Below are 22,348 nucleotides of genomic sequence, written 5' to 3' on the forward strand. Positions count from 1 at the left end.
GATCGAAAAAGATAAAATAATTTATTTGGGAAAGTAAGACAGAGAATCAAATAGGACAGATTACTACTTACCATGGATATCACTAAAATTAATATACAAGGTGCATGCACGATATAACCTATGTTGCTAAATGGAAAATCATATTGGCAAAAAAGTGGCACTGCAAATTGAGAATGAGACTATGGGAAAGGTATGCAAAAGAAAATGAAAGTTATGTACTTACCATAATGATAGATCAGTGTTGTCTCTCTATCTGGTTCAACCTGTGAGTTTATTGCATCCACCACCAGCCATTTCCTTCAGATTTCGAACATGATGGACTTCGCCTCTGTTACCCATGATCCCAGCTCCTCAACCTACTCCTCAGATCAAGTTTGCCCCATGTAAGCCACCACCAACTTACAAATAAACTTCCCTAACCAAGGAGGATGCAGGACTCCACCGATAAGGAACAGATAAACACCACTGCCCAGCCATCTCAGATAGGGAAGTTCACCACAACAAGCCAAGGTGGGGGTGGGGGAGGTCTGGATCAAGACTGAATATCCAGCTTGTAATGAGAAACAAAGGTATAGTGCCCAATCTAAGTGGCTGCTGCACAAACTTCATCCAAAGACACTTTGGAAACGAAAGCCATAGAAGTAGCCATAGCTTTGGTAGAACAACACTTAGGTTTGCTTAGCAGGGTCTTGCCTCTCAAGGTACATGTGAAAGAGGAACAGTTTGACAGCCACTTGAATAAAGTTAATTTTGACACAGGTCTGCCCAATCCAGATTAAGAAAGGGAAACAAATAATTGACTAGATTTTCTAAAGGCCTCGGTCTGGTCCAAATAAAATCCCAGTTGCCTATGCACATCAAAAGCAATGCAGAAAGTATTCACCTTTGTTGGAAAAATTGGGGAAAAAAGGTGACTGGATCTATTCAGATTATTCTCCGAAGCGATTTTGGGCAAAAAAGAAAAATCTGTATAGAGAAAAACCCTATCTTTGTGGAAAATAAATAAGGAGGAAAGAAGTCAAGAGCCTGTCGTTCTGAAACCCTCCTTGCTGAAGTAACAGACACCAAAAATAAGGTCTTCAAAGACAACAACTTCAAGTCTGAAGTAGCCACAGGTTTGAATAGAGAGCCTGCGAGGACTTGCAATACAAAAGGTTAAATGCAGGAAGGGGCCGGATCGTAAACTAGGGGATGCAACACAAAGATACCTTTCAGAAAAGCTTTGGAAATCTTGAGAGTAGCCAAAGAAATATTTTCCTTTCCAGCATGAAAGTTAGAAATAGTTGCCAATTGCATCTTAATGGCAGAAAGACTAGAGTCTAAATGAAACAACTCCACAAGAAAATCTAGAATGGATTCTAAAGAGCCGGAAAAAGGATAGAGCCCTTGAGATTCCTTCCAAAGAATGAAAAATCTCTGTGCTTACTGGAATACACATTCCTAGTGGAACTCTTTCGAGATGAAGACAAGATATGTACTAAGGTATCTGAAAGCTTGAGATTACTGGCTATCAAGTGAAGCACAGTAATCATGCAGTTAACTTCAGGGACTGTAGTTTGGCAAGATCCAAAACTGCTGGTTGAGAAATGAGATCTAGAACTAGGGAAGGTTTACAGCAGAAGAGGCCATAGGAAGGGTAACCACACCTGGCAAGGCCAGAAGGGTGCAATGAGGATGACTGTCCCTTTGCAGTGAGCTGTCTTCTGAAGAAATTTCATAATCAGAGGAAAGAATAGTTGTGTAAAATCTTACCATAACCATAAAGGCCCTTTTCTTCCATGTTGCAGTATTCCAGACTCTTGGGTTATCCTCTGCTTGCTACCCAAACTTCCGGCCAGTATACAAAAGCTTGTAGTCACTGCTAGGTACGTGGGACGTCTAATGGCCTAGGGAGGGTGGACCATAAAAATGAAGTCTGCATGTACCTTTTCTCAGAACTGAATCCCTCAGTCGGACCCCAGTCCCAGGATAGATGTACAAGTCTTGTGCCATCCAAGAAGGAACAGTTTAGATGGAAAGAAGGGAGGGAATGAATACTGCAACCTGGAAGAGAAGGACATCTATGGTTATGGTAAGATTTTGTACAACTATTCTATGTCGTCCTATTCTCATGTTGCAGTATTCCACACTTTTGGGTGAGTGCCAAAGCTCACAGAGTAGAAGATGGTGGTGGTATGGAACTGTTCTCATGAAGCCATGAAGGACTCCCCTAGCAAACCTCACTATAGAACTGGAAATGTGATCCAACCTGCAGTGTTTGCTGAAGGTATGGATAGATGTCCATGTAGCTGTCTCCAGAAAGGATGCAGTGTCCAGTCCTTTGAAGAAGCCCCCGAAGAAGCCATGGTTCTGGTGGAATGGGCCTTAATTTTTTACTTGAGCCGTTTCCCATGGAATGTGTAACAAAAGGAAATAGCCTTAGAAATCCAAGCAGAAATGGTCCATTTTGTCACTGCCTTTCCCAGAGCTCTGGGGTGAAACAAGACAAATAGTTGCTCTGATTTTCTAATGGCCTTACACTTGTCAAGGTAAAATCGCAGTTGTCTGTGATCATCAAGGGAATGCAAGACTCTCTCACTGTCATTTTGGGGGTGAGGAAAAAGGTGGGTAGATGGATACCCTGATTTAAGGATATCTCATTGACCACTTTGGACATAATGGAGGGGTTAGTCCTCAGCAACACTCTGTCCTTGTGGAAGATGAGGAAGGGAGGAGTTGCCATGAGGGCCTGGAGCTCTGACATCCTTCTGGCTGATTTCATGGCCAGGAGGAGTACAGTTTTCCAGGCACAATGTTTCAGAGATGCCTTAGCAGCTGGTTCAAAGAGGGTAACCGTCAGTTTCTCTAAAACATAATTCAGATCCCATGGAGGTAGAACCTTCCTCCTGGGAGGCCTAAGGTGTAGTACTCCCTTAAAGAATACCTTTGGAGGGAGACAGGAACCTAGAGGGATATCAAGACGCAGACATGCTGAAATAGCAGCAAGGTGTGCTTTAACAGCGGAATATGCCAACCCTGCTTGCAAGAGTTCACACAGATAGGACAGCACTAAGGGGACCCCACTTTGAAATGGGTCTAGCTGTATTTGTAGACACCATATGGAAAATATCTTCCATTTAGACAAATAGGATCTCCTAATGTTAGGTTTCCTGGCCTCCTGCAGGACTGTTAGCACATCCTCAGTGTAAAGGTGTCTAGAAGGGATCAGAATTCTACCACCCACACGGTTAAAGTCGGAGATTCCATATGGGGATGGATTAGGGGATCCCTTTTCCTGTGTGAGAAGGTCCACTCTGTGAGGTAGCTTGTGATGATTGCCCTGGCTAAATGCAGGAGGAGGGAGAACCAATGCTGTCTTGGCCAAAAGGGAGTCTCACCAGCAAGATTTTTGGTTTGTCATGCTGGATCTTCAGCAGGACCTTTTGAAGTCATGGGAAGGGGGAATGCATACAGAAACATTCCTTTCCATGAGATTGAAAAAGCATTCGTTACTTTTGCTAAATAACTGGGTAACTAGGTGCAAAACAGTGGCAGTTATCTGTTCAGAAGGTAGACAAACAGATCTATTTGTGGTGCACAAACTGCCTTCAGGGAAACTCCATGCTGGGCTGCCAGGTCCAAGGCTTGGATAACAAGTCTGCAAAGCAAATAAGATTTGGTTCTGTCCCATTTGTTCACATACCATAGAACTGTAGTGCTGTCTGTGAACAATTTCAGGGGACCTTGTTTTAGGGCATGAAAGAAGGCTGTCAGGGCAAATAGGACAATTCTTATTTCCCTGATATTGATGTGTTCCTGCCTGATAGTGTGTGACCAGGTACCCTGCACTTTCAGTCTGCCCAAAGTAGCCCCCAGCCCAGATCTGAGGCATTTGTGTACATTTCCTGGACTGGGACAAGGGGTTGTAATGGAAGAACGAGTGTGACTTGGCTCAACCACCACAGAATCTCCTCCTTTAGGCAAGGAAGGAATGGGGTGCCGAAGTCCAACGTATGTGAGTGTTGGGTCCATGTGGACTGGTACCATTGTAGTTTTCTCATGTGGAGTCTTGCCAGAGGCAGCATGGGTATAGTGTAAGCCATATGACCCAGTAGTCTGAGATATTGTCTGGCTGTCACAGTAGTGGCTTTGAGAACAAAGGCCAGATATTGCCCCAGAGTTTCCACTTTTTGGAATGCCCTCATGACATCTGTCCTTATCCTGCAGCCTAAAAAAACTTGGCCCTGGGGAGGATTAAAGTTGGACTTAGGGAAGTTTATGTTGAATCTCAGTGCCTGCATGACTGAGATGCCTTGGTGGAGTTGGTTCTGTAGGGATCTGGAGCATTCTACCTGAATCAGGAGGTTGTCCAGGTATGGAAAAATTTGAATCCCTTGGACCCTGCAATAAGAAACCACTTGGTGAAGACCCTTGGAGCCGTAGAGCGTCCAAAAGGCAAGGCTGAGAAATGAAAAATGTAAGGAATCAACAGCAAAGTGCAAATATTTTCTGTAGTTGGACCTTATAGGGATACAGAGGTAGGCATCCTTTATTTCCAAAGTGGCTAGAAATCTCCGAGATATCAATAAAGGGAAAAGAGTCTGAAGAGTAAGCAAACAAAAGGTGGGTACCTGTAAGACAACATTGAGGTAAGAGAGATTCAGGATAGGTCCCCCCCCAAGGTCCATCCTTCCTGGGAACTAGGAAGAGTTTGGAATAGAATCCCTTTCCTTTTTCTGCCAGAGGAACTGGTTTTATGGTTCCTTGTGAAAGGAGTCTGTCTACGACTGGCTGTAAAAGGGGGAGTTGATCATTAGGTGGCTGGGGAATCCCCCTGGGAGAAGAGGAAATGATCCAGGTCATAAAGTAACCCTTTTCTATGATGGAAAGGACTCCCCTGTCTGAGATGATGTTTTGCCAAACTGGAAGACAGCAAGAGAGCCTTAGAGACAGAGGAATGGAGTCTGGAGGGGGTTGGCAGTGAAGGCAGGTAGTCACAGGCTACCTGTTCTGTCCTGAAAGGGGTTTGCTGTTTCCTAGTGCCTTTTCTTGTCCTAGCATGGGAGGCTGTGGCAGGGTGTTTCCTCATGAACTGGATCTTTGTGGGATAGTTCCTGTAAAATTTGGGTACAGGGTAGACAAATAGGTGCTGCAAGTCCTGCAGTTCCTCCCCTTTTTTGCTGAAGGGTCTTAAATAGCTCAGCCACTTTAGATTCAAAAAGGGCAGAGTTATCCAAGGGTGCATCCAATAATTCCTAATATCATCAGGGTAAGGGTAGTAGCCTTAACCATGAGTATCTTCTAAGGACTGACGCTAAGGCTGCAAACCTTGCAGGGGCTTCTGCAGCATCATAGCTGCATCTAATTGAATGTCTAGTAACGTGAGAAGACAGTGAAATGAGACTGGAGATTTGAGCCTTGGAAGAGGAGTCTGGAAGGTCAGCTAAAAGCTTGTTGGTCTGCGTCAAAACAGCCAAGGCATATTTGGACATATGTGCCTGGTAATTTACTGCCCCAAAAGCCAGGGTAGCAGAAGTATATACCTTCTTACCAAGGTGCTCCATGGCCTTACTGTCCTTGTCTGTGGGAAGGACAGAGGTAGACGAAGTAGTTCAGATGGCTTGTCTGCTGACACCGAGACAGTGGCAGGGTCAGCAACATGGCATTTTATCAAAAATGTCACCCCGACTGGGACTTGGTAAAACCTGTCAGGCCTTCTAGGGGCAGATGGTTGTGAATCAGGATTAACACAGGCAGCATTAAAAGCATCCAAAAAAGCAGTGACACTGGAGGAATTGCAGAAGGAGCAAAGCTTTCCATCTGCAGAAATTCATAGTATCTTTTTTGGACCTCTTGACATTTCAGAAGAGGCCCACTGAAAATGTTCTCTCTTTTTAGAAATCGTCTCTCCCAAGGCGGGGCCCTCTCCTGGGGAGTCAGCCTCAGCAGATTCGTCCTCTGGGGAAGCATACTCAAGAGGAGATGGCATCTGAGAGACAGGAGAGAATCCTCCAAAGAGGAGTCTTCAGCTTCAGGTTGGGTAATTTCCTCAGCCTGAGGCCTAGGACTGATAGGAGCACCTGCCTGTGGAGAAACAGGCATGGCAGGCCTTAGGGCCATAAAGGCTTTAAATAGGCTCTGTGAAAAAGCCTGTCAATCAGGATGGCTTTCAGCAGGAGGGGAGAGATGTTTTGCTTTGTGTTTCTTTTTTAAGTGAAGAACTAGAAGGATAGGTCCTAGGGAAGGCCTAGTCTCGGAGAGAGGCCTAGATTCTGTTTGCTGGAAAGCTGTGGAAGCAGTGGAAGGGCCTGTCTGGGCAGCCATAAGAAGCTGAGGTTCCCCCTCATCATCGGCAGACGTCTGCAAGCCCTCCCCAGATGTGCCTTCTGCCTTAGGTTCTGCAGCGTTCTGCGGCCTCCTGAGTGGTACCCTCTATACCTGTGATGGTAAACTCCAAATGGTCTTCCAGGTGAACGCTGGCCACGGGAGGGACATCAGGTGGAGGAGGGGAAGCAGCAAGTTCAGGCCTGGAAACCTTGGCCTTCTTTTTAGGTGGTTCTATGGACTGACTGGATGACCCTTCCATCCGTAACACTAAGCGTTTAAGACACTGATTCTCTAAGTAAATGTTCAAAGTGTGCAGATGACTGCGGATTGTGTTGGGGAGGAAGATCTGACAGATTGCACAAGTAAGATGGTCGTGGGTAGGCCCTAGACAGAAAAGGCAGAGTTAGTGGGTATCCTTATGGGGATCTGACGACTACACCTGCACTTTCCCTTCCTGGATGACATGTAACCTAAACAGACACGTAGTGATAAAAAAGAATCAAAAACAGCCTCAACGAGGTACTTATCTTAGAAACTTGAAGATCTGATGGCAAAGACAGCATGAAACACTGACATCTGACAAGTGGTAGAGAAGTTCTGAGGAAAGGTATGTGCCGACATCACTTTTATGGCCCATGCTCCCTAGGACATTAGACATCCCACGTACCTAGCAGTGACTATAAACGTTTGCATACTGACTGGATGTTCGGGTAGCAAGCAGAGGATAACCCAAGAGTTTGGAATACTACAATTTGAGAACAGGAGGGCATCGGGGGATAAGCATACAAGAGTCTCAGGGGCCAAGCAAATAGAAGAGTACCTCTAGGTGACTCCCCCTGAGGAGGGACTAAAGCATAATAGCTGCTGCATTTGGTGCTGGATAGGGAGGCAAAGAGGTCACAATAGGGAGTGCCCCAACACCAGAAAATCCAAGCTACTCTTGGATTTAGAGACCACTCATGAGGAAGAAGAATGTTCTTGCTCAGGCTGTTGGACTTCCCCCAGGATGTGCACTGCAACCAGAAACCACTGAGAAAAAATCACCAACTGCCAAACCTTCAGGGCTACTTGACAAAGAGGATAAGAACACGTTCCCCCTTGCTTATTGAAATATCAAACAGACATATTTCCATCTGTATTGAAATCAGACTTCTTGGAAGGGCACCCTGAAATACTTGCAATGCAAGGAGGACTGCCCTCATCTACAAAACATTGATGTGGATGTCAGGCTCTGCATCCGACCAGGACCTTTAAACCATCCTCCACTCAAAATGTCCCTCCCACCCAAGAAGGGAGGCATCCACGGTGACTGGGACCATAGGAAGGATGAAGGACAAAAGGTCTCCCCATATGTCACTACAGAACACTGCAGCCACCTTTGAATTTGATCGTGACATACATTTGTCAATTTTACCAGAATGTCCAATGGATGAGTCAAGAACAACCACTGTACTGCAAGGGTCCATTGCAGAGCCCTCATATGATACCTAGCTAGAGGGACCAACACTATTAAAGCTGCCATGTGGCCTAGGAGTTTCAAGACTGGGCTCCAAAGCACAAGAACGGACACTGCCCGAGATCGAAGATCAAAGGCTGATCACTCTGGAGTTAGACAGCCTGCCAATTTGAATAACATTATCCAAGTGAAGACCTATGAACTCTGTCTGAAAAAAAAGTTGTGTAAAATCTTACCATGACCATAGATGTCCTTCTTTTCCATGTTGCAGTGTTCATCACGTATGGGTTTACTCCCCTTGCTTCCCAAACATCCGGCCAGTATACAAAGAATTTCAGTCACTGTATGGTGCGTGAGATGTCTGATACGGTTAGTAGAATGTGGGCCATAAAAGTGACGTCTGCACGCACTAGCCCTCAGAACTGCAAGCCTCAGTTGGAACAAGTCCTAGGGAAGGGTAATTTCAGCCCTGTGCAATCCAGAAAAGGAAATGCTATATAACATGAGGGGTAGGTAGATGGGAAGGAATACTGCAACATGGAAGAGAAGGGTATCTATGGTTATGGTAAGATTTTACACAACTTTTCGGTGTCCTTCTATTCACATGTTGCAGTATTCACCACATATGAGTGAGTGTCAAAGCTCACTGTGAAGAAGAGGGAGGTAGCCTAGTAGAGTTCTGCAGGTATCCATGGAAGATAGCCCTGGCAAACCCATCTCTGGCACTAGAAAAGTGATTTAATTTGTAATGTTTGGTGAAGGTGTGCACCGAAGACCAAGTGGCTGCTTCCAGTATAGTGGAGGCTTTCAAATCCCTGAAAAAGGCCCCTTGGTGGAGTGTGCTTTGACAGTACCTTGCAGAGATTTCCAATGGTGTTTGTAGCAAAAGGTGATAGCTTTGGAAATCCATGTTGAAATTGTTTGGCTACTGCCTTTCCCCTTGGGACCTGGGATGGAAGAACAGTTGATCAGCTTGTCTGATGGACGTGGTTTTGTGCGGATAAAATCTGAGTTGTCTGTACATGTCCATAGAGTGGAGTACTCTATCACCATCTCCCTGTGGGTTAAGAATGAAGGTTGGTAGGTGGATGGCCAGATTAAGGGAAAGGTCATTCGCCACCTTGGGCATGAAGGAAGGGTTAGTTCTAAGAGTAACCCTGTTAGTGTGGAATACTAGGAAGGGTGGAAAAGCCATGAGGGCTTGCAACTCTGACACTCTCCTGGCTGAGGTCAAGGCCATGAGGAAGACAGCTTTTCATGTGCAATGTTTTAGGGAAGCTTCATTTACTGGCTAGGAAGGGGGAATCGTGAGCTTCTCTAAAACATAGTTGAGGTCCCATGGGAGGGGTTCCTGGGTGGTCTGAGGTGAAGGACCCCTTTAAGGAATAACTTAGCTGGTAGTCTGGAAGCTAGGGGAGGAGCCAGGGGAAGACATGGTGAAATGGCAGACAAGTGGGCTTTAATGGATGAGTAAGCCAACCCTGTCTGCAATAGTTCACACAGGTAAGACAGTACTAGAGGAGTCTCGCTTTTCAGCGGGTCCAACTGCCTTTTGAGACATCATATTGAAAATCACTTCCACTTTGATAGGTATGATTTCCTTGTATTTGGTCTCCTGGCCTCCTGTAGGACAGTGAGCACATCCTCATTGTAAAGGTGTCTGAAAGGGATCAGAATCTTATCACTCACAGGGTGAGGTGCAGAGATTGCCACCGTGGGTGTATTTGGGATCCCTTGTGCTATGTGAGAAGGTCCACTCTGGGGATAACTTCTGGTGATTGCCCCTGGATAGCTGTAAGAGGAGGGGGAACCAATGCTGTCTTGGTCAATAGGGAGTCACCAGCAATTTCCTCATATGGGGTCTTGCCAACGGTAACATGGGGATAGTGGATGCCATGTAGCCCAGGAGCCTGAGGTACTGCCTTGCAGTTAATTCTGTGGTCTGGAGTACAAGAAGTAGGTGTTGTGTAAAGCTTTCCACTACTGGCGGGGGGGGGGGGGTAGGCTTTCATGATGTATGCATGAATCCTGCACCCCAAGAAGACAAGGTCTTGAGAAGGTTCCAGTTGGGATTTTGGGAACTTGATCTGAAATCCTAGGAACTGCAGGAGAGTAATGGCAACTTGTAAGTGTTGCTGGTGGGTCTGTTTGCAATCTGCCTGAATGAGCAAGTCACCCAGGTAAGAGAATATCTGGATTCCTTTTGTCCTGCAGAAGGCAATAACTGGATCCTGACATTTGGTGAAGACTTTGGGTGCAGTGGAAACCCCAAAGGGCAAGGCAGAGAATTGAAAGTGAGAGGAACCCACGGAGAACCTCAGGTATTTCTTAAAAGTGGGCCTTAAAGGGATGTGAAGGTAGGCATCCTTGATATTTAAGGTGGCCATGAACCCTTGGGGAAGTACGAGAGGAGAGAGAGTTGGGTAAGGTCAACATTCTGAAAGTTGGAACCTGAAGGAAGAGGTTTCAGTAGTGAGAGGTCCAGAACTGGCCTCCAGGGACAGTTGTTTCTTGGAATCAAGAAAATCCTGGAGTAGAAACCTCTTCCTTTTGCAGACAGTGGAACTGTTTGAATGGTGCCTTGAGCCATCAGGTTGTCTAGCACTGGCGGCAATAGTTAGAGCTGTTCTTTTGGAGGCTGTGGGATACCTCTTCTCTTTGGAGGCATGAACCAAGTCATAAAATGCCCATTTTGTATTATAGAAAGGACCCATTTGTCTGAGGTGATAGGTGTCCACATTTGCAGACAGTGAGAGAGATGCACCGAGAGAGGGATAGAGGGAGAAGGTGGGGGTTTTAAGGTTGGCAGGTAGTCAGACACTACCTTCCCTGTCTTGAAAGGGCGGCCTCTGCCTAGAAGAGGTGGAGGCTCTGGTAGGAGTGGGTTGTTTCCTGCATGTTTTCCTAGGCCTTGTGGGAGCAGCAGGGCAAGAGTGCTTTGCAATAAATTGTGTTTTTTCTGGAAAATTCCTCTGGAATTTTGGAATAGGAGAAACCAGCAGGTGTTTTAAATCCCGTATCTCTCTCCTCTTTTGTTGTAATGACTTAAATAAGTCAGCCAATTATGTTCCAAACAGGACTGTATTGTCCAAAGGAACATCAACCAGTTTGGCTCTAAAGTCATCTGTAGAGGTTGGAGGCGTAGCCAGGAGTATCTTCACAAAGCAGATGCTGATGCTGCTGACCTGGCTGAGGTCCCAGCAGCATCATAACTACACTTTAGAGTGCCTAGTAACATGAGAAGTGAGAGCAACTAGGGAAGACAGTGAAGCTTTGGCAGCAAAATCTGGGGAGTCCGACAATTCCTTAGAGATTTTCTCCAAAAGCAATAAGGCATATTTAGACATGTGTGCCTGGTAATTAGTAGCTCTGAAAGCCAGAGTAGCAGAGGTATATATTTTCTTACCCAGGTGTTCTATGGTTTTGCTGTACTTGTCAGCTGGGAGGATGGTGGTGGTAGCCAATAATTTTGAAGCCTTATCCGTGGAAATGGAAATTGTGGCAGGCTCTGCAGCAGGACAGCATTAGAAACTTTGTAGTTCCAGGGACTTTAAAAAAATCTATCAGGTCTGTGTGGAGCAGGGAGTTATGAGTCCGAGTTAAAGGATGCTGAAGAAAAGGTATCCAGAAAGGCAGGAACAGCTGTAGGGTTTGGGGAAATCCATCTGAATGAGGTCATACCTTTTTTGAACCTCTGTCATTTCAGATGATTCCCACTTGAAATGTTCCTTCATTTTAATAATGGTTTCCCCAAAGGTCAAATCCTCTGCTGGGGAGTCAGGGTCAATGGATTCTTTCTCTGGGAGCCATATCCCAGGGGGAAAGCAGCTGAGAGGTATACAAAAGGGACTCTTCAGAAGAAGAATCAGAGAACTCCTCCTCTTCCCTCAGAGAGGGATCTGATGTCTGAGGGCTAGGGCTCAGTATAGAAAGAGGGATAGTGGATGTCTGTGGAGTGGTAGGCCGCAAGGCCATAAAAGCATTAAACAGGCTTTGGCTGAAGGCCTGCCAGTCTGGGATACTTGCAGGAGATGCATGTTTTCTTTTTCCTTCCTTTTGAGAGAACTAGCAGCAGTCTGAATGGAAGAAGGCCTAGAATCAGGCAACTGTAAGGAAACTGAGTGATCCGACGGTTCTACCAAAATCACTGGTCCCCCACAGTATTGGAAAAGCCTCTGTGGATGTGTCCTCTGCACGGGATTGTGCAGCTTCCATGCAGGTACCCACTGTATCCAAAGTGGCAGAGCCAGAGTCTTCAACCAGGCTGATGTCGGCCACAGGCTGATGGTTGGAGAGAGGCGCATTGGTAGTCTAAGACCGGACTGTTTTGGCCTTCTTTTTCAGTAGTTAAGTCGGCAGAACCCTCCATACCCAAGGCTAAATGCTTGAGACATTGATTTTCTAGGTATAGGTTGAGCGCGTGCAGATGGCTGCAGAGAGTTCTGGGCACAAATGCCTGGGAGATGGTGCAAGCCTTGTCATGCGACCTGTTTGTCTTTTCGGCTTTTCCTGGTTAGGGATCGCCACAGCAGAACTCTGGTCCACTAATGATTGGCAGTAGATTTTTATGGTGCCGAGTTGCCAGCCCGATGCCAAACCTTCAACAAAGACACGCCCATTTACGCATGTCTTTCGGAGGCCACTCGACCGCGGGGAGGACATGCAGACTCCACACAGAAAGCACTCTAGCCGAGAATCGAACAGGAGAACCTTTTGCTGTGAGGCAACAATGCTACCGCTGTACCACCGCTAAACAAAGTCAGTGATCGTGGGCGCCCTTGTGAAGTATCTGACGGTCGCACTTACACTTGCCCTTTCTGGATGACATGAATAAGCATTAGAATAAGGTAAATGACTGAAAAAGGTTCCCCAACTGGGCACTTATCTGATTTCTTCTGAATCAGATGGCCAGGATGGCAGGAGCATCTGACGTTCAACTGGCGGCTGAGAAGTTCTGAGGGCTGGTGCATGCAGACGTCACTTTTATGGCCCACGTACTACTTAGCCACGTCAGATGTCCCACACACCATACAGTGACTGAAATCTTTTCATACTGGCCAGATGTTCGGGTAGCAACAGGAGTAAACCCATATGTGATGAATACTGCAACATGTGAATAGAAAGACATCAGGTTGTAGACTCTACTTTAGATAATGGACCTAAGTAGTCAACTAAATGGAGTAAGGTGTCCTTGGCTGTGACAAGTGACACTTGTGGGGACAGTAGCGAGCCAAGCATCCAGGTAAGGGAAGATCAGGAAACCCTGCAGTCAGAATTAGGCTACAACCACTGCCATGCATTTGAACACCCAGGGGGGGTGATGGTGAAAGCAAATGGCAGAGCCCTGAAATGATACCAATTGGCTCCCAGCCAGAAATGCAGAAACCTCCTGGAGTGCCTCTGTAACTTGATATGATGGTAGGCATCTTTGAGATCTGTCAAGCACATTCAGTCATCCTTCCTCAGCAAAGGTATAATGTACTGCACTGTGACCATCCAGAACTTGGTCTGTTTCATGAAGGGATTCAGTCTGCTTAAATCCAAAACAGGTCTGAAGTCATCTTCTTCTTTGGTACCAAAACAAATCTTGAGTAGACCCTGGACCCTCATTGGTCTGGTAGAACCTCTTGGATGACTCGATTTGCAAGCAGCTTTGGAATTTCTAACACTGTCTGCAGTCTCTGACAGGGTGGAACATCTGGGAGATATTTGTAATAGAACACTGGAATTTCTAAAATAATAGTACAGCCCCTGAACACAAAAACCCACGCATCTGAGGTGATGGTCTTCCAAAGCTTCTGGGTGTAGAGCCAAGTGAACACTGACTGGCTCCAGAGTAGGACAGTCAGCCAACCCTTCAGGGCCGTTGAAAGGGCCCGCTGGAGAAGGCCTTCATAGAAGTCCTGATTCTGCAAACTGCCTTTGCCCCATGGGCGCTGTCTATTATCATCCCCACCCCCTCGCCTCAGGAGGAACTCTCTACAGACGTGTCCTGGAAAGGCTGCTGCAACTTTCTAAAAAAGACACATTTGCCCTCCTTCTGATTCCTTGAAAAGGTTTGCTGAGGGGGTAGCAAAATGCATTCCTACGGTGAACAACCTCTTCCTTTACTGCGCGCTCCTAGTTAGACTATCCTTAATTTTCGGCCCAAATAAGGAAGAGCCATTAAACTGGGCATTAATAAAGGATGCCTTGAAGCAATCTGCAAAGTAGCATGATCAGATCCAAGTGTAGTGATGCATAGCAATGTCAGAGCTAGACACTCGGGATGCAACATCAGCTGCATTGGTAATAAGCCACATGTAAACATTGGCGATTTGCAGCATGGTAGACAACTGAGATGCCAGCCTCTTCCCATCTTGCTCACTCCACAAGACAGTATATCTTTAATTTTCAGCCCAAACAAGGAGCAGACATTAAATGAGGCATTAAGGACACCATGAACCGGTCTGCAAAGTTGTATAATCTCATCCAAGCATGCCATCACAGTCAGACGCTCAGGACACTCTATTGGCTGCATTAGAAATAAGCCTCATGGAGACTAGCAGCGTAGACAACAGAGCCTTCAGTGTCTCCTGAATTTCCAGAGACTGCTGTGTCTTAACATTCCTTGACACTTCAGTCCCCAGATCAAACTGGCATCTAGTCAAGCGTGATAATTAACAGCCCTCAAAAGGAACATGGCTGAGGCATAAAAGCACTTCCCTAAATGGTCCAAACCCAGAGAGTCCCTGTTTGGGAGATGGACTGAGGAACTCTCCTAAAAGATTTCCTTTTTAGTGGCTGCTGCCTCCATAATCACATCCACAGCCAGACCCTTACTCCAATGCAATTGGTCCTTGGGCAAAACGAGAATTTTATTAAGTTTATTGGGACTAGGCTCCACTGTGTCAGGTTTATTCCATGCCCTCCAAAACAGTACGTCTGTTAATGTGTCCTCAGGGAATACCCTCCAATGCATGGACAGGCCTATGTTGAATGCCTCCAGAAATGCTGACTCCTCCAGACAGAGGTCTTCAGTGATCCAGCCTCTGTGTTGAAGAATCTCCAAAACATTGTTAGAAGTGTCATTCCCACAGAAACTTAGGGGACCTCTGTCCTTCCTCGAGGTCAGTATCCTCTGCAAGACACTCCTATGGGGAGTGGAGGTGCTTTCTCTGACAGCACCTCTTACCTGTGACCTCCTGCTCTGGTGAAGCTAGAGATGGGAACGAGGCAGGAAGTTCCGCCACTACAGCAGAATGGAGAAAAACTGGCACAGGCTGTCAAGGAGAAAACTGATGACTGGCCGCAGATCCAGATGAGAAAGGGGATGGAACACCAGCTGATGACACCCAACCCATCCCCTTAGAGAACATCCTCTCTACAATGTCAAAGGCAGAAGTGGACTCTGGCCTCCTGGAACAGAGAGTACCAATACCCACAGAAACTAGAGAAACAGCTAATTCCAGGGGAGCTACACCTCGCTCTGACATTAAGATCAGAGCAGACCTGTCAAATGCAGAAGCTCTGAGCAGAAGGGTTGATCTCTAATCAGAGACCGTCAACCCTGACTCGGAAACACCAGTATAAACACCATGGCTCCAAGGTAGAGTTGGCTTTTAAATAGTCTGAGTCGACGAGACCAAGGAGGAAGCTGGAGCCAAAGACTGCTCAGCTGTCAGATCCAACATTAAGAGTGGGAATGCAGCCAGGCCCAATGATCTCGGATCCAAATGGGCCAAGGCAGGAAACCACAGAGATGGAGCGGAGATTCCAGGAATCTGTCCTGGAGCTGAAGGGTCTATATTAGAACATCGAAGTTTCAAAACTTCGAATGTTCTAATATTGACCCTTATTCAGCAAAAGCTGAAAACATCGAACATACCGAACAGCAAATTTTTTCCTAGGGAAAAAATTTGCTATTCCAAAACAAATACACACAACACAAGCACACCAAATAAACAGCAATCCACACACATACACCTAAAATCTTACCCCTAACCCTACACTAAACTATACACACACCACTAACTATCCACTTACCTTAACCCAGACCCTAAGGTCCATCACTATTGCACACTCAACTCACCCGCGCCCTAACCCTAAAATCACCTACCCCGCCCTAACCCTCATGTCCACACAATTGCACACTTACCTGACCCACGTCCTAACCCTAACTCACCTAACCCGTCCAAACCCTCACGTCCACACAATCGCACACATACCTAACCCACGCCCTAACCCTCACATCCACACAATCGCACACTTACCTGACCCACGCCCTAACCCTAACTCAACTAACCCGTCTTAACCCTCATGTCCACACAATCGCACACATACCTAACCCGCACCCTAACTCACCTAACCTGCCCTAACCCTCACATCCACACAATCGCACACATACCTAACTCACACCCTAACCCTAACTAACCCGCACTCAATCGCACACTTACCTGAACCCAACCTGTAACTTTCTACCACAATGCTGAAAATACCAAAGCAAAAGAAACAGACAATCAAATTCTTTCCCTAGGAAAAAAAATCGTTTTTCTGTTACTTCGATATTTTCCGCTTTCGCTGAATAGGGATCGATATCAAAATATTCTAAGTTTTGAAACTTCGATGTTCTAATATAGACCAGAGTTGAAGGGATAAGACCAAATTGCTGCTCCAAGTCAGAAGCTTTGATACTGCTCACTGACCTTTATGACCAGGCATACAAAGCTCCCAATGGGGACTTGGAGGGTCACTGACGAGGAACCCATCTGCCAGATCCAAGTCAGAGAGATCCAGAACCGGTATGGGGAAGATGAGGACTCTGGTAATAGCCCCAGCACCATGAACAGGGGAGAAAGGAGAAGCTACCTAACCCAAAGGAACGCTTTAACCAAAAAGGGGCTAGGAAGACTCTGAGCCAGAGACAGAGCCTTGCTTGTAATCAGCACCAAGGGCGATGAGCTCCAAGGGACTGAAGCCAAAGCTAAGGTAGCTGGGGCACCAGAAAAATCATGGGATCTTTAGGTCTGGAAAGCCCAAAGAAGATGGACCTGGACCAGAAACAGGGGGGACCTTTTTCAATCCCCCTTGAAGATCTTGGTGTCCCAAGGTGGGCAATGCTCGTCAGACCAGTATTTCAGCCAAAAAAAAAAAAACTATAGTACTCAGACTAAGACTCAGGAAAAGGGCAAAACAATACTTGCAAAAAGGGTGGGAAAGCCCAATACACACTAAAAATACTCATACTACCAAACAATCTATCTTCCTATCTACTTTCAGTAACACACATTACATACACTTACTACGGTAAGAGAAAACACTAAGGATCAAAAACTCTACAAAAGAAGGTATTCTGCAAAATACGTGCTGAAATGGAGATGGATCAAGCTGTTGACAGGAATGGTGAAAAGATAGATTTGAGGGGTCAGTTGAGGAGCAGGGGATTGAAAGTAATGGAGGCAGAGCCTGGCATGATGGAAGTCTGTATAATTTGGCTGGTATAGGATCCAAGTCGGATCAGATAACCCCACAGGTTAAAGTCAGATGAAGACAGCATTGGATCTATAGTTAAGTCTCATGACAGTCCATTAAAATACAAACGCCTTGTTTAAAATAACTTAACTTTCTTAAACAGGAAAGTACAATAAAATATTTTTTTAATGTAAAAGGTTTTTCCTCAAAGAGGTCTTATTTACCAAGCAAAGGAACAGCACAAGCCAACAGTCGATCCTTGAAAATCTGTAGAAGAGCACTGTCTTCAACAGCAGGAAAGCTGTGAATAGCTTGGAGCCCAAACCTGTCTAAGTCAGTCTGGCTTGAGCTGACTAATGGTTTAGGAGAATAGAAGATGCCCTCAAGCTTTAGAAGTTGGCCTGCTGTTATATCCTTGGAAGGCTATAACTCATATAGCTAAGGCTATTGCAATAGTGATCAATATGATAAACATATTACAGTAACTGATGAGGAATTTTTCCATACTACAGGCAGCAGGTTTTGACTAACTTTTTAAAATGTGATGGCAATACAAAGATAATAGAATACAGAATGAAGAAATCTATGATGTTTGATAAACTTATGAGTAACTACTTTATGTGAAATGTTTAATTCTCTTATACATGTTGAGATGTTTAGTTAAGTTCAGTAAATCTTGTTAAAACACTACATTAGATTTCAGTGCTGAAACAATATAATGCCACAAACACTACCCTCACTGTGCTGACCAAACACAGTGTCAGTCTTGATGACTGGAATTCATTTAAATAAAAAGTGACAACTGAATCCTAGAAAATGTTAACTTTCTATGCCACACAATGGTAACTCACCTTCAAGGCAACAGATTCATTTTTGTCATTTACACTACGAAAGACTTCGCCAAAGACACCTTCACCAATCTTTACACACTGCTTCAGTTTCTTGGGTGGGATACATTCTTCAAAACTGATAGGGCCATCTTGCTGACACTCTTGAAACACCTTCTCAGCATCAGAGATGTCTTCTATATATGAAGGGGACCCCAGTGGTGTCAATGCTCCCTAAAAAAGAGAAGAGGATACTACTTTGGTGAATAGTGGAGCAGATACAAAATTAGATAACAAAAATACAAATGCTTACCATATCAGACCCACTTCAAGAGAGTCTCTGTAATGGTGTACCCTGAATATCTCCTTTTGCCACTCCACACAATTCTTGTTAAACACCTTCAGCCCCTAAACTTGGATGGCATGCCTTCTGTGTCCTCCATATGGCAACCATGTATCATGAATAAGGGCAGTAGGTGCCCTAAAGATCATTTCCCATCTCACTAGCAGTACATTTCTGGCAACCTTCACTGACAAAGATTTAAAACGAACAAATATGTACTCACCATATCAGCTTAGCTGAGAGGGGGATCTACTTCCGTAAAAATATGACTGGAAAATCCCCTTCTGCTGCCTACAGTCTAGTTATTTATTTTTCCAAAGCTTCCAGATTCAATACTGTGCATGTCTCTTCTAACACAAGCCGTAACACAACATGTTGGACTACAAGAGAATGTCTAAGTACCTTCTATAAATCAAAAAAGTAATGAATCAAACTACAATGTACAATAACATTTGACTAACAAGAACTTCAAAAGCAAATACTGGATGGAAGGTCAATCCACACTCAGGGGAAAGGGGGAGGGTAATTAGAACCTACAGAGTAAGGTTTCCTCAAACATCAACTGAGATGGTGAGTGCACATCTGTTAATCCAATAATGGGCCCTTCAGAAGAATCTCAGGAAAGACCATTAGAAGGTAGAAGACAGACAAAAGGCAAAATCCTGAAAAAACTGAAGTGCCAAAGGTAAGCTGACTCAAAGAGAAACTCCTGGCAATTACACTTAGAGTATGAACCAAAAACCAAATAATTATAGCACAAATGTAAAAAATAGAGGTATTTTTGAAGCAAGCACTGGAAGCAGCCACAGCTGATGTGGACTGGCACTTGCAGCTGTATTTTTTTAATAGGTAATATACCACCAGATGATGATGGAGAATGTAGTTAAAACAGCTGGAAATGGTTTGCTGTCAGACCCCCAAGTCTCAGAAGCAAAAATCATAAATAGCTAGTTTGTGTTTTTTAGTCAATTAACAGATCCCAGGCATTCTGATCACTGGTTAGAATAACTAGAGTCAAAGATGGATCCCCACCAAAGCTCAATTTTAAGCCACTTATTTAATATCTTTACAAACAATATATACACTAATTCATCCAGTGTGCAGATGAATTAACCCCTATATATTCTGGTAATTAGCACATAGGACTAAAACTCTAAGCTGCTGATGAGCCATGTACTATACCATGGTTTGATTCCTTCCCACTTCATTTGCTTACTTTGAGACTCTGAGCAAGCCACGTTAGCAGACAGTGCTCCAAAGTTACAAAAGGGATTATTTTGTCCAGTGGGCAAATTTAAATAAAATGGCTGGAGTAGAGAAAGCAGAGTTTCTGCTTGCCCTTGAAACAGCTGTGGAGACTTGCAAATGACAAATCCTTGCGATAACAGGAAAAGATAGCAGAAGCAACCAAAGAAACTGAGCAGGCAAAACAACTGAGTGGAACTGAAGACAAGGCAAGCAGACCAAATTGTATATTATGAGGATGTTTGGAAAATGAGGAATATGCAGACTTTATGAAATATGTTAAAAACAAGATGTTGAATTGTTCAGATTTTGCAAAAGATTCACTGGGAATCGAAGCAATGAAGCACTTGGCAATACCAGGGTCAGACGTCAAGTATAGGAAGCCAAGACCAATACGGATTACGTTTTTGACACTCTAGGAGAGAAAAAAGAAGTTATGTCTTACCATAACGTTACATCTGTGTTGTAGACCTTTATTCATTCATTACTGTTAGGACTTCGGCTCAGTCTTCGGAACCGACAAGGCCATTACCAAGCTCGCGCCAGCCAAAAACTCTCAGCTAAGACCTACCCACTATGCCCCCCTCAGTCTCTTCAGATCGAGTTTGCCCACCTTTATAGTATAGAAATATAATAGTGACAGTAGGAAGCTGTGTCTGAACAGATACCTTAACTAAAAGGAAATCCTAAAGTCCACCAGGAGTCCAGGCAGGGGGATGGAGGGCGGGAAGTAATGAATAAATAAAGATCTACAACACAGATGGAACATTATGGTAAGACATAACTTCTTTATCTGATATGGTAAATCTTTATTCATTCCTTACTGTTAGGACCGAGTCCCCAGCTATTGGAGTCCTGGGTGGCCCTAAGGAAGGGCATTCCTGAGCACCATAGAACCAAAATATGCACGTCCCATGGAGACCAATTCCAATTTGTAACAAGTGATAAAGGTACGAGGTCTTGCCCAAGTGGCTGCTGCACAGATATCAATGGAGGCTCTGGAATGAAAAGCCACTGAAGTAGCCATTGATCTAGTAGAGTGAGCCTTTATTTTGGAAGGTAAGGACACTTTGATGATAAATGAAAGTCATGGCATTTCTGAGCCAAGAAGATAGTCATTTTGGAAACAGGCTTACCCAATATGGGTCCTGCAAAGGCCACAAACAATTGATTCATTTTCCTGAAAGATTTAGTTTTGTTCAAGTAGAAACGAAGTTGCCTATGAACATAAAGGGTATGCAGAAGATATTCCCCTCTATTTGAATGGTGAAGAATGAAAATCGGTAGGTCAATAGATTGATTAATGGAAAACCCAGAAATGACACTGGGCAAAAAGGAGGGGTCAGTACATAAGGACACTCTTTCGCTATGAAAAATCAGGTAAGGTCTCTTGACACTCAAGGCCTGTAATTCAGGTATTCTTCTTGCAGAGGTAAGGGCTACTAGAAGCAGAGTTTTCCAAGACAAAAATTTTACATCACAGGAGTTAGAAGGCTCGAAAGGAGGACTTGTTAACAACTTAAGCACCAAAGTCAAGTCCCATGGCTATATAGGAGGCTTGATCGGAGGTTTAATATGTAATACTCCTTTCATGAAGGCCTTGCACAGTTGGTGTGACATAGATGAATTGTCAATTCCATTGTGAAAATTTGCCATGCCTGCTAAATGCACCGTAATTGTTGATGCTGAAGCTCCTGCATGCAGTAGGGTAGTCATGTACTATAAGATCTTCTGAATAGGCATGGAAAAGGGATCTATGTTATGTTCTTTGGCCCATCTGGAAAATCTAGTCCACTTACTAGAACACATTTTTCTGGTGGAAGGTTTGTGCGAAGCCAGAAGATTCTCATGAACAGGGGATGAAATTTCAGGTAGCCTGGTAATCATCGGAAGTGGAGAAACCAAGCTGTGAGCTTGAGGCCATGGAGATTGGGGTGAATCAGTCCCTGAGGATGAGACAGCAGACCTTGGGATTGATTCAGGATCCACGGGCAGTGAATCAGGTGACGGCATATGAAAGGGAACTAGACTTGACCGGGTCAATAAGGGGCAATGAGGATTACTTTGCTTCTCAACCTTTGAGCTTTCTGTAGGAATTTCAGGATGAGGGGAAACAGAGGAAAGGCGTACAGCAGACCAGGGGCCAATCATGCATCAGAGCATCCTTCGGTGACTCCACCTGAGGGGGGATCAGGGCAAAGTAGCTTCTGCTTTTGTTGTTTAGGGGTGAAGCAAACAGGTTACAGCAAGGCCTGCCCCAGCGGCGGAAGATTTGAGCCGCTACTATCGGATTGAGGGACCACTCATGTGGCATCAAAATGTTCCTGCTCAAATTGTCTCCAATAAGATTGGAACTCCCGGGAATGTGCATTGCTATGAGAAAGCGGTTGGAAGCCATTGCCCAATGCCAAATTCTCATGGCTTCCCAACACAGTGGGTAAGACCTGATTCGCCTTGTTTGTTGATGTACCAGACGACTGACATGTTGTCCGATTGAACTGCAATGGTCCTGGAAGGAAGGAATGTGTGGAATACTTGCAACGCTAAGAGAACTGCCCTCAATTCCAGGACATTTATGTGCAAATTGGCCTCCATGGGGGACCAGGTGCCTTGGACCATCTTTCACTGAAAATGCCCCCCCCCCACACTCTAACATGGAAGCTTCGTGGTCACCGTGGCCCTGGGCTGGGGAAGACAGAACGGCTGACACCAAAGATTTGT

General features: G+C 45.0%; 1 protein-coding gene across 1 annotated transcript in view; it reads right to left on the bottom strand.

Moving 5' to 3' along the window:
* The window catches only part of HASPIN (histone H3 associated protein kinase), a 1,280,677-nt gene that overhangs the window by 771,676 nt on the left and 486,653 nt on the right, over positions 1-22,348 (bottom strand). Inside the window, exon 5 of the mRNA XM_044063451.1 lies at positions 18,064-18,273. Coding sequence (XP_043919386.1) covers positions 18,064-18,273 — 210 coding nt within the window. The remainder of the gene's footprint in view (positions 1-18,063; positions 18,274-22,348) is intronic.

This window comes from Protopterus annectens, chromosome 2.part1 (genome assembly GCF_019279795.1).
Source record: "Protopterus annectens isolate FY-2018-M chromosome 2.part1, PAN1.0, whole genome shotgun sequence".
In the NCBI taxonomy this organism is placed as follows: Eukaryota; Metazoa; Chordata; order Ceratodontiformes; family Protopteridae; genus Protopterus; species Protopterus annectens.